The sequence below is a fragment of the Mugil cephalus genome, chromosome 4, assembly GCF_022458985.1.
Source record: "Mugil cephalus isolate CIBA_MC_2020 chromosome 4, CIBA_Mcephalus_1.1, whole genome shotgun sequence".
NCBI classification, from domain to species: domain Eukaryota; kingdom Metazoa; phylum Chordata; class Actinopteri; order Mugiliformes; family Mugilidae; genus Mugil; species Mugil cephalus.
Window position 1 is genome coordinate 14,921,014 of NC_061773.1, and position 13,473 is coordinate 14,934,486.

At 40.4% G+C, this 13,473-nt stretch overlaps 1 protein-coding gene across 2 annotated transcripts in view; it reads right to left on the reverse strand.

Annotated features, from left to right (window-relative positions):
- angpt4 (angiopoietin 4) overlaps window positions 1–13,473 on the reverse strand; it is a 60,497-nt gene that overhangs the window by 8,273 nt on the left and 38,751 nt on the right. For both annotated transcript variants that reach the window (XM_047584273.1, XM_047584272.1), the window contains 5 exons: window positions 7,405–7,560; window positions 7,201–7,322; window positions 1,982–2,066; window positions 837–981; window positions 642–754 (listed from right to left, as the gene is read on the reverse strand). In XM_047584273.1, the coding sequence (XP_047440229.1) occupies window positions 642–754; window positions 837–981; window positions 1,982–2,066; window positions 7,201–7,322; window positions 7,405–7,560 (621 nt within the window). The remainder of the gene's footprint in view (window positions 1–641; window positions 755–836; window positions 982–1,981; window positions 2,067–7,200; window positions 7,323–7,404; window positions 7,561–13,473) is intronic.

Sequence of the window (13,473 nt, forward strand, 5' to 3'; positions counted from 1 at the left end):
AGTTTTTGGAAAAAAGAAAAGGTCCTCATATGTGGACATGGGGATTATTTCACTATGTATTATGATAAAGTCACCAATGTGTAAGAACATGTAACATGTAGCTAAGCAAAAGCAGAATTGCAAGCAATGAAACGAGTACTTGATGCTGTACCTCGTTGCTATTGATAGAATTTGTTAACTTTGTCATATCAAACTAGAAAAGTTAATAAGCATAAATAAACAAGTTACAACTGTAAATTGGATGGACGAGTTATGTACCCATCCATCTTTGTCACTGACAATGATTACCCTTTTTCACAAAACGATGGCAGACTAAAGCATCCACTTCTGAGGACAACAGGTCTAAATGAAGCAGAATAAGCTGCCACAAACCTAAAACGTAATGTCCACATATGAGGACGCACAAATCAATAAACCAGACCATATTGTTTGTCCACTTTAATATTGTTTTCTTTTGATATACTTCCTCATTTTTTTTCTTGCACAAAACAGAACAGAAATTCCTTGTATGTGTGACCATATATACAAGAGCCAATAAGTTCTACTGGCTCTTGTGGACGAACCAGTTAACAGAACTTCTGTCTAAAACAATTCAAAGCGAACATATTTGAACATCACGGCTGCTGGTCAGATTAATTTACCTGCACAGGCTCCGTCTTGTTGCCGATGTAGATAAGATACAGACCGCTGACAGAGTGACCGGCCTTGTAAATATCTGCACAGTCCCTCCACACCTGGTTCCTGGGAGGTGATCCTGTGAACACACAGAACAAGGTGCAGCACAGCTCTTGTTTTCACATTTGTCATCGTGCAGTATGAAAAGTTTATGCCTGTACCTGTGGTGGCCACCATGTTAATGAGAGTGTGGACAGACTCCATAAGCTGAGCCTGCTGCCTCTGCAGAGCTGTGTTGTTGGTGCTGGCGACTCTCAGCTGCCTCTCTAACGAGTCGATGGCCGCCATCTGAGTCCTGATGACAGACTGAGACAGAGCAGTTGCTCCCGTTTAATCACTTTGAACTAACACATTCACAGATCTCAGTCAGCTGGTCTTTTATGCTGAGTTTCATCTCCGTTATCTTCATCACTTCGTCTTTCTCGCGCTTTTAAAATCGCTTAAATTTCATCAAAACCCCACTGTTGGTCAATGAGAAGACATAAGACATAAGTCGTTTGTATGAGACTAAATGCAGTGCACATCATGTTTGTAGTTTGTATTATTTTGTATTTAAAATAGTTGTGAATAGTTTCAAATTCATGAGGTAATTTCTTTACTACATCTGGGAAGATTTGGGAATGGACACTGATTATTGCTCCTTGATTACGGTGGCACTTCTCACTTGCACTTCACAGTTTTCTACATTTCTCCATTAAAATGATTCAAAACATCAGTGGATTCCTGAATGTAGACCCCAGTCAAACTAATGAAAGTGAAATATTAGGCCTTTGTGCTTGTTTATTCAAGAAAATGAATGATGTCTCAACGTTCTTATTAACTGCCTTCATCTGGGACGCTTGATAATGATGTTTCTCATCTGGGTCTGATGGAGTGAGGCTCATTTCTTATCTCAATCAGAGTTTGGTAACATTTAGTTATCATGGGGCGTTTCAACAGATAAAGAACAAAATGTACCTCGGTATCAAGTGAATAGTCATCCATCCTAGTGGGGCCATTGATTTAACTTTTTACTAATATACTCCCCAGTGCTCAGTGTACAAGTGGGGGCTGCAGCTTGAATGGCGCCCTGGGTGAGATAACCCCTCCACTCCTGACCGTAATGACTACAATAAAATATTATAAATGAATTGGAAATCGACTGGGCTGACGAGGATGCGCAAATGATGCCTGGGGTGTACAACTTAATGTAATGCAGTAGTACATATAATCTAATTAATTAATATAACTATAAACTGTTGAATAGCCAGCCCTTCCAGTCCAAACCGATGATGCTGTAAAACATTGAGAAGTGATTTCAACTCACCTGCAGTCTGTTCTTCTCCACCCTCATGTCCTCCAGCTCTCCTCTCTGCTGAGACTCCAGCCTCTGAACTTTACTCTCCAAACGGCTGAAACACAAACAGGAGACAGAGCCTGAACTCTCAGCTCATGGCGGATTCGCAAGATTTTTAACTGAGCAGAAAAGTCAATGAGATAATGCAACCACCTCCTGATCATTTTCCAAAACAGCCTCCAGCACCAGGTACGTGGTCTGCTTTGTTACGTCCTGGCAATGTAATAATACCGACCAGAGCAGCCCAGTGATCAAATGAGGTGGATTTTGTGCAATTTTATCAACTTTTCCTCACGGAGTGGAAAACTGATTCACAGGTGAAATACATCAAGATGGAGCTAACAGTCAGGAGCAGCAAGTACAAAGAGGAAGTGAAGAGATCTGAAATAAAATACATATATACACGTACATATCTGCTTCTGCCCCTTATTTTTTCCTCTAAATTATTTTTATTACGATAGTCTAATTTGTGTTGTACAGTTTTTCTATGTTTTACGCTTTTATTTTTACGCTTATTTAAGTGCTTTGTCTTGTACCATTAAGCAAAGTGACCAGAGTCAAATTCCTTTCATGTATGTGCACACATTCTTGGACAATAAAGCTGATCCTGATTCTAAATAAAACAGAATCCGCCCATAAAAAGATACAGTTAACCATGACCAGGCACCACAAAGCTGGATGTAACAAGCGGAATTTAAAATAAATACTTAACCGAGGTTAGTGGAACAACTTCAAGAAGATTTGTGGCCATTTTGAAAAAAAAGAAAGAATAATAATAATAATGTAACCAATAAAGTCTACTGTCGGTTGTGTTCTCTCGTGTTAAAGTCTGATGTTTTGTTGACCCGTCATTCCATCCTGGCCTCCTCCCTGACTTTTGTTAACCTTGTAGAATGAACTTCCTGTTACACCCACATACAAACGTACAGACAAAAATAAAGGTTTTCTGAACAATGTGCCTAAATCTTAGAGAAGAAGCAGAGGGACGATGTAGGGAAACGAAATGTTAATTTTATAATTCAACTGTTTAACATGGAGAACACAAATCCAAATTATTTGTAGAGCAAATCTGTCTGAAAGGAGCTCCTGAATTAGTCCGTCTTACTAGAAAACTGTGAAATATATATTAATAACTGGATGTCACGCCTCCTGCCAAGATCGTACCCCTGTTCTTTCTATCTCTGCAGCTGAACCAGCAGTGCAGCCGCTGAAAATAACCTCCGGCCCACAGTTAGATCAACACCGTCCGAGCCAAATGAATGAAATCTGATGAAGGAGTGGCAGCAGCTCCAGATGAGAACGTGACTGAATGTCCAGTTAACACATTTCTGGGAGAACATAATGACGGGGCGCAGGAGGCCGGTGGAAAAACCTTCCGTGGTGTTTAGTTTGGTGTTCAAAAGCCGTCAAAACACACAATCTGTCGGCGGAGGTATCGTTTAAATAAAGTAGCACATTAGCTGTGATTTAGGCTCGTCTTTCGGTTTTCAAAGTGTGTCTCACGCTGATGTTTACATGCATCTAAAAGTTGTTATTTCCTGCTGCTTGAAGACACTAATGACCTTTACTGTAAACCTGGTCCCAATGCGACGGGCCTCCTTTGAAAACTGAGATTCTGATACTTAATCCAGACTGACAGGTCACAGTGGTGACCCTATGAGGGCGTACGAAAGTCTCCATCCAAGCCTCAGTCAAGTCAACCATCACAGGTTAGCATGTTGTACATCTACAGATGCAACGCCGCAGGGGTTTGGTCATAAAACATAAAATACCTCATAATTCTGCAAAAGTAAAATTTAGATGATCATGAAATTCACTAGTTAACATCTGAAGACAGTCCATCCAACAGGAGACACATCAGATCCAGATAAGTGTTCACACTGAAGAAAAACACATGTAGCACAAGGCATAAAGCCCTTTACCAATTCACCAATGTTTCTTTCTTTCTCTAAGTTTTATATTTCTTTCTTTTTATGGACTTATTGTTTTTAGTAAAGGAGACTTGCATTTCAAACATCTTGAATCTTCTCTCCAGAAAAAATGAACTTACTTCTGAAAATATAACATTAATGACTACTTGGTACTTACAAACGATTAACGCTTTAATACTATCAATATGTTAACACCCAATGAATACAACATCTGCTAAAATGATATTTTGTAACCAAACTGTAGAACCAGCAGCTCAGTTCCTGCTGAAGTGTAGCTGACATGACCCTCCGTCGCTGGGTATCAAGCAGCTCTTTTACTCCGGTGAGTGATGCCATTTGACATCCTGCAGGTGAGACTTTGGTCACATTAAGAGCCGGAGCACGATACGAGCTCCCGGTCCTGATCGCTTCAACATGCTGACCTGCAGGTGAACGAGGAAACGTTTCTAAATGCGATGCAGACTGATGAGGAGCCACTGACTGTCGTGGAGCTGTGGTTTGTGCAGTGTGTGCGTTTGCACGTGTGTTTGCAGCTTTATACTTAGACCAGACTGGGAGCTGTGGAATGGAGGTTGGCGATGTGGACTTGGGACGGTACGGTCACTCCTCTCTGTCTGAAGTGCCCTTCATCAAGCAAGACCCCTAACCACTAAAACCGCTGTTAACTTCAGTTTGGTCAAGCATCTAGGAGAGTGGTTCCCAACCTGGGGTCCGCGCCAGCCAGAGGTCACAGGAGGTGCACTAAAACTTGTCTGATCTGAGCTCGCCATCAGTTTTTACCTGTTTCACCTGTTTTTAACCAGTAATTACCTATTGTATATATCTTAATACATGTACAATATGCAGGTCTTAAAGTATTCTAGCACCGTGCCGGATATCTGTGTGGTTTGATAGAGGTGAAAAAGGCTCCAGCAGTATGGCCAATTTAACACTTAAAAAGCAAAGTGTGACTATCTGGAATCAACATTGTAGATATCATCAACTTCTTTCTGACCAGTCGTAATTACATTTTGAATAGTTGGACTTTTCATTCAAGATATCTGTAACGTAACTGTGACTAGTCAAAACGACATATACAGATATCTGTAATTCCGTTTTGACTAGGCAGAATGAACGTTAAAGATATCTCAAACGTCATGCATGACGTTTCTCTATTTTACATATCCAGAAATATGTCACTTCCCCTCCAAGAAAAAGTCAGTTCAGAAAGAAGTAGGATGGCGTGGGCTGTAATTGAGAAAACCACAAGAAAATGAGGAGGCCAGTAATGCATTCTCCGCACTCCTCCCTGCCAGCTCCTGCCTTGCACGGGCTGCAGCGTTGAATATTCGAGTAGCTCTGGCTGCTGCGCCATCTCGCTCACCACAAGTGCAATGTTTATCAACAACGCGCTCCCGCTTGAAGTGGTAGGCGGGGCTTTCTGCAACGCCATTTCGTCCACCTACTCAAAAACTGGAACGTAGTTGTGGATATCTGAAATGCTCTTTTTGAGTAGGCAAAACTGAATTACAGATATCTGCAACATATATCCAGTCTGGCTTTTATATGTTAAAATGGCCATACCAGCAGTCAATTGAGTTCTCCAACGAAAGGAATGAGAGTAACACAGCTTTCCTTCTCTAAACTAACATGACTAGCCAATCAGAAGCAGGGTGGAGGTGGGTCTTGGTTGAGAAACTTGGTTGAGATCCAGCTGCAGCAGATGCTGCATTCAAGACAACTTATGGGAAAATGAGCTTGTCAACCTCAGAAATTAGTGCATGCAAAATACAAAATAGCTGCTAACTATTGCAACAACCAACAGTGACAATATACCAAACTTATTTTTCTCCTCCAAGTTAACCTGTAACGTGAACCCTATGATGTTGGAATATTAAATTTCCGAGTTTTATTGAAGGCATCATCTAAACCATAATTTTTTAAGTCACTGTTGTCGGAAAGATGAAGAGTAAATTTATGAAGCTGGGAGCATGTGTCCTAACTACAAACAAAGGACTTAAATATAGTAAATAATAATAACTAATATTAAATTTTAGAATGTAAATTTTGCACTTTGAATATGATCTACAGTTTTGTTTTTTGTTTAAATTGAACTGAATTAAATGGTTAAATTGTTAAATTACATGATGGTGACGCCTACAGATGTTAGTTGTGGCATGTGTATGGCCATGTTTAGACAAAACGTGTACAGTGACTTTTATTGATGGAAGTATATGAGCCTTTGTTTCAGTTGTAGCTCTTGATCCAACAAAGGCCTCATACGGTCTGTTTACAATCATAAGGCAGCACATTTCATACGCCTTCTTTCATATTTTGTACCCCATTGTGCATTATTTGGATCTTCTTGTATTTATTTTTTTATGTATTGTTTTATTTTGTCTTCCTTCCTGTGACTTCCAGGAACACACACTTTCAATGCTCCCTGTGTCCTGTATGAAAAACAAATAGCAGAATTGACTTTGACTTAATCCAGTGTCAGACAGAAGCATTAACACACCAACAGAAAATCACACACGCACACACGCGCTCTGAGCCCCCACTGTTTGTCCTCTATCTGTTAATGTAAACCGAGAACACGGTTGATAATCACTCTGCGTGTTTCACCACACAGGTCACCGTTCGACTTTACCACTCGATGAAAAATAGTCAAAATATTGTGATTCCAAATATTGGTGTCTCGCAGCAACAGCCGTGGACGTGTCTCAGACGTCTGCGATGACTTGCTTGTATTTCACATGTTCTCACCGATAAGCTTCATGTCTGTTTTTTTTTTTTTTTTTTTCCTTCAGAGCCGAAGAGCCTTATTTAGGTCACAGGAATATATATATATATATATATATATATGGTCATGTTTTCAATGTTAATTTATCTAAGTGGAAAACAAGTAACAGCAAAATGTTGCTGCTTGACAGGCTGAGCTGCAGTCGAGTCATCGGAAAATAAAAGGGAAACTTGGACGAAGAACAGGAGAATTCTCTAGTTTGGAGACAAAGCTCACTTTCTATAATCTTCATCTGCGTGGTAACTACTAAATGGTTACCATCTGTAAGTTATCCTGTCCTCAATGAATCAGGTGGGGCAACTACAGTTCCAAGTATTTAAACTAAACTTATTTACACTCTTGCTTTAGGCAGAAACTGAAAGAGATCAATCTGCTGTTTTCTCAAGACTTCTTAGCATCTTTTTAGGAAGTTGAATAATAAGGAACAGATATGATCAATTTCCCAGTTTAAGAAATACTGATAATGAATCGTCTACCTGTTCTTGTCTCTCAGCTGGCTGATCTCAGTGGTTTGCAGTAACAGCTCCTTCTCCAGCTTGTTGGTGGATAGAGAATTCTCAAGGAGCTGGATCTCTATCCGAGACGTGTGGTTGAGCACCTGGTGGAAGACAAAACTCGAAATAACAAACCGAGGGCATCTGCTTTTAAGTGATGCGTTTAGCAGAGCGCTAACTCATTACCTTGGCTTCGACCACGTTGAGTTTGCGCGTCTGTTCGGCAGTGTGTGTGAGGAGGTTCGTTCCGATCTCCAGCATCGTGGCCGTTTGGTTGTGGACAATGTGTGACGGGACGTTAGCGGCGCCACGCCTCAGGTTCTTCTGAATGAAGTTCTCCAACTGCAGAGACAAGATACGAAACACAAAGTCAGACTTTCGAAAGTCACTGTGAATGTGAGAGGAAGATTTGGCCAAAAGAAACCAAACTAAATGCACCTTTGGCCAAGAATCATCATCAAAAGAACGTTATACGGTAACGTTATAATGTAAACACATACTCTAAAAATGCAGTCAGGTGTGTTTAAAGGTGTGTTTAGCCTATTTTACCCACTAGACGTGGGAGAGAGGACTGAAATGCAGTACACACAGATGGAAGCAAGATTGTATGAAATAATATACAACAAATGGTAGCAATTATACATGTGTATGGGTGTTGAGGCATTGCTCTGTATAATGAGTTTCACTTCACGGAATGAGTGGAAATGAGCGGCTCACGCTGGAGTTAAAGTTAATAAATGTGGATCAACTGTTACTTTCACTGAAACCACTGTGAAACAATACAAGGGTGAACTTTCTGTGCTTGTCTGGCCAGAGAGATGTGAACAAGTTTATTTGTTTATTTGTTTTGTGCTCTTCCTGGGGTCTATACACAACAAAACATCACATAAGACACCGTAAAAAAATCAACAAAACATCACATGGGACTGACGAAATATATACAATAACACATCTGAGAAAACATGAAGATGTTAACAAGTCAACAATGCAAGACAGAAAAACAAAACACTAGTAAATGCGTTTGGGACCAATCACAGTCATCATGGTCTACATCACTGCATTGCCTAGTTATATTTCTGGGGAGGTGCATGTCAAGCTACAGCGTAGAAAGATAGACAATATAAATTACTGACGACGTATCCCTACTTCCCTCCAACTGAGGCAGCTCTTGTATTTGATAAGAAATTACTGTCAGTGACATCAGCACTCCATCTGGGTACAGCTGACTCTCCAAGTCCTCTATCAGCATGAGATAAGACACGACATCATACAATACAACATGATATGATACGATACGATACGATACGATACGATACGACATGACATGACATGACACGATACGATACGATACGATACGATACGATACGATACAATACAACATGATATGATACGATACGATACGATGCGATACGATACGATACAATACAACATGATATGACACGATACGATACGATACGATGCGATATGATACGATACGATACGGTACGACATGATACGATACGATGCAATACGATACCATACAATACAACATGATACGATACGATACGACATGATACGATACCATACAATACAATACAGCATGATACGATACGATGCAATACAACATGATATGATACTATACGGATAAATTTAGTGTAAGTCTAAATTATTGCATAAGATATTAAGGATATAAAAGTTAGGAAGTTAGGTTAGGTTTTTCTGGTAGGAACTAAAGTTGTTTTGGAGCCATCAAGTGAGTTCACTCCGTCTCCAGTTGTTTTCTCTCCTATCGTCTCCTATCTCTGAACGTCGTTAACTTGAGTTCAAGTGCTGATTACTTGAGAGTGCCTTTCAGATTTGTTGGATTTTTCTAGTTCCTGCCTGCTGCTTGACCTTTTAGACGCTTGTTTTGTTCTTTGTCTCCAGTTTGCTCTACATCAACTTTTTCCAACATCTGTATCCAGTCCTGCCCTCTCCAGACTTCAGTGAAACCTACAAGCTGCCCAGGGATTCTGCCATCTATGATTAGTTTCCACTTCTTGTGTCTTTTCTTGTTATTAAACTGTTCAGTCGCTAGGCTGCTTACCACTTACCACCATAAGACAAATATAATTCAAAAGAAGAACTTTATTTAGTTGGTCTTCATTTAGTTTTTTAGTTTTGTGGACAGTAGAAGTGAAATGAATAAAGTGAGATCGTTGAGTCCAGTAGCTCTGTGTGGGGTTGCTGTATGCTGAGAACTAGAACCACCCACTCAGTCCAGCGAGTTCACCAAATCAGACATGTATAATGAAACATGTCAGAGGGTCTGGTATATAAAGAAGCAGGTCTCTCCATCTCTGGGAACGTCAGTCGATGCCAGCACATAGTGCCACGATGCAACCCTCAACCTTTGACAAATAAATAATCCATCCATCCATCCAGCCATCTATTCGTGCCTCAGGACCACGTCCTCAGGATATCAGTGCCACTGAGAAGCAAAGGGAGTTGATAAATATACCGCTGGACCAACAAACAGATTGGTCCCAGTGGGACAGCCAGTAACCAGTGAGGCAAAGTTCAGGCAACTACGCCCAAACCACACTCAACTCTGGTGTGGATCACCTTTCAGCCGTGGAAAACTTATTTGCGGTCATAATTTTTATTTTATTTTTTTCCTATAACATTTGCCCTTGATGAAGATTAGCCTGTTGGTTCAGACTCTCTGTCCTTTTTAGTTTGATCACTGATTCAGTTTTCATCTACAAACACTTTTCATTTAGCTGGCAAGTCTGCATCAAACACAAGTCAGGAAAACAATGCAGCTTTCATTTTGTTGTGGGGGTTTTAGTCTCTGGTGGCTTCCAGTATGTAAAAATTTTCATTCAAAGCTTTTTATGGCCCCAGCTTTGTCACTGATCCATTCGCACACATACCCAGAGGTCTGCTGTCTGCACCAGGAGTCCAGGTGAAAACTAAAGTGTTCACCGTTTGAACCCTATGGCTGTAGAATGAGTGTGATCTCTTTTAAATGTCTACTTAAAACATGCAGCACTTTTATCGTCTATCTCTATTCCTGTTTCTACTGAAATTTAATGGAGTTTTGTGCGTTTTATTGTCTTTAATTTTGTTTTCACTGCACATTTTATAATGTTATTAAGTCCATTAGAAATATAGAAAGATCTCTATTATAGTAATAAAATTTAGTAATAAAGTTTTAAGATGTCAGCGTCAAAATGTTCAATATCAGTATTTAATATGTAACAAATGAGCTGAAAGAAACAGAGTCAGATGTGCAGCAGATGTGCAGCAAAACTTAATAAGAATTCAACCACTGATCTCATAATATCAAATGACAGTGCAAAATACACATAACGCCAAAACTGTCCTTGGTGACGACAGGGTTGACAATCCTGTGAGAGACTGTTTCATTTTGTTTTCAGAGAGCCTATGTTGAGTTCAATCGTTTTAATAGCTTTTATTATCTTTGTTTTATCTGCCTCTTTTTAAATCCGATCAATCTGTTGCTTGAGTAGGTTTTTTGTATGTGTCCATGTTCCTGTTCGTTACTTTCAATTCTTATATGTGCATGTCTGTCTACCACGTCTTAAGGTGAACATCTTGTGTTGTTTTTTTAACCTTTTTAGCACTAATTCACACACAAAGCTTCAAATATTTATACCATTGTTTGTACATATTGCGTACCGTCCTATTTTTCGTTTCTTTAAAAGTGCCTTGTTTTGCACATCATGCTGCACTGGTCTTATTGGCCCTAAATTGCCAAATAAAGTTTTCTGAAGCTGAAGATTTCTGAACATTATTATGACTGTTATTATAATAATTATCATTATTGGTGCAAGTCTAAAGAGGTTAATGTTAAAATGCTGAATTTATCCAACTATTGACCTCATAATGTCAATAAATCCATTAAATAAATATGGACATGCACCAAAAACAACTATTATTTCTGGATTTCCAGCCAAACTTGGCTCCAACTATCAATAAAATCCGAATTTACAACATATAAGACCGAAACTCTCCTTGTTTGTCTTTATCTCATTTGTTTTGACTGCTAAACTCTGACAGCCCGACTCATTTCTTGCGCTGACTAAACCTTCAGCTCCAGCAGCCTTATGATTTCTCGGTTTTATTCCTTTCGGCTGCCGATCTTATCCACTCTGACGGTACCTATCACATTCATCGCTCTTCACGCACGCTGACGGCACTATTACTCATTTTCACTGACCACTTAAAGCCATTTAAGCGCTATTATATTTAGTCTGCTTCAATTCAGATTCAGATTAAACAAGAATCGCTCTGTTCAATCAGAAAATGATTTTACTAGCGGGGAGATGAGTATCAGAGCCGCCTGAGCAAACCTGGAACAAAGAGGGAGAAGTTAATGAAATAATCAAACGAGGGGGAAAATAGCTGGAACGAGCCGCTCGGTTTCTGCCTGCTGCTCCGCTTCCTGAGATGCTGATGCAGATAAACTCTGATGAAAGCCAAAACCTCCACCTGGCCGCGGCACCGACCGGCCGGCCGGGCCAGAGAGGGGAAACAGAACCAGAAAGTAGCTGCTGAACAGAAATACCCCGTCTCTTTGCGAGAGTGAATAAATTTGAGGTTTAAAATGAGAAAGTGAAACAAACAAGAAAATTAAAGTTCTTCTTTGTTGAGTCCCCGGGGACAAAGCGCGCTGACCTTTGATTTGACCCTTACTTCCTGTTCTGTAGAACCACACACACAGCACATAAATTCTCTGGGATCAGACACACACACAGACACACACACACACACAGACTGGCAGGCAAACACACACTCATGATTATGACCTACACAAGCCGAGGCTCAACACTGAAGGACGGGGATACGCACACGGGCCCACGTATGGACGGCTTGTTTCTGGGATGCTAATTCAAACCACATGTTGGCTGCGCTGTGATCTGGCCCTCTGGGGGACTTCACAGGGGGACGGGGCGGAGGCGAGGGGGGGGGCAGTCACCGAAAAGGCCCGATAACGAGACTGACGCAGAGGCAAGTAGCGGCGATAGCGATCTGGGGTAACAAGTGCACCGTGAGCCGCTGGAGTGTGTCGGGATCTGAGCTGAGGACGTGAAGGTCTGAACCCGACGGTTTATGTTTAGTGCCAGCGAAGGAAGAGCCGTGACGTCAGGGAGTGAGAGGTCGGCTGAGCGGACGGCAACACAAACACATCGACTCACCGTCCGGCTTTATTGGGTAAAAGTTTTAATCAGCAGGTTCAAATATGTTGTGAGAAAACCTTTATTGGTTTAAGTTTTTATTTAGTGGAAAGTTAATCAGAGGATTAATGCACCACCTAGAAAATCAATAAACGGGTTCTTTTGAAGCATTTTTTCTTAAAGCAGGCGTCTTCAACATTTTTCAGGCCAAGGACCCCGAAACTGATGGAGAGATTAAGTAGGGACCCCCTACCTACTACATGTGTTCTATATTAGACTCGGCCTTATAAATATACATCATTATTAGCATTTTGCATTAACATATTAAGATAAGCACACCTGACATAAACATACAGGTAACGTCCTCTGCCTCCATTCATCCCTTTAAACCATTTTCCTCAGTTCACCTTTAGGTGTATGTTAATGTTATCAGACCATTACTGAATGCATGTTGGCAAAAGACAAGAAGGGCTTCGTTTTAGGCTAAGGGAAGATTTGCAAGAGTCACAACTTCAGTGCAAAAGTAAAAAACAAAAAATCAGTCATTTTAACTCTTTGGCTTTTGAAAGTCTGCGTACAAATATCCCTCGTTTATGCCATGCTGCTGTTATTAAAGCCAGAGGACAGAGGACTTTGCTTGAACAAAGCAAAGTCTGAGCAAGAAAAACTCAAATACCTGATAATTATGTTAAAAATGTCTTCTGAGAAGTTACTCTTTATATAATAATCATGTTTATTTTGATGATAAGTATACCAATGAAACTATGATCCTTTATGTACAAATTTGCTGTTGCTTCCAAACTTTTGGCCTGTAGTTTATATAAAAATGTGTAGTCAACCTGCAGCACCTCTACAGACCCCCTGGGGGTTGCAGACGCCCTTTTGTTTTAAAGGTTAGGAAACACTTAAAGACGAGCTGGAACCGTGAAAGACTAAGAAAACCAAGCAAAGCCCATGACCCAACATTATCCAGATAATAAACATAATATGAGGTGTAAGCGTGGATTCAGTGGAGGCAGGATGATGTCTCTGCTTAGGGAGATGAACTAACTGAAGACAAAAAAAAAAAAAAAATGCACACAAGTTGGCTCTG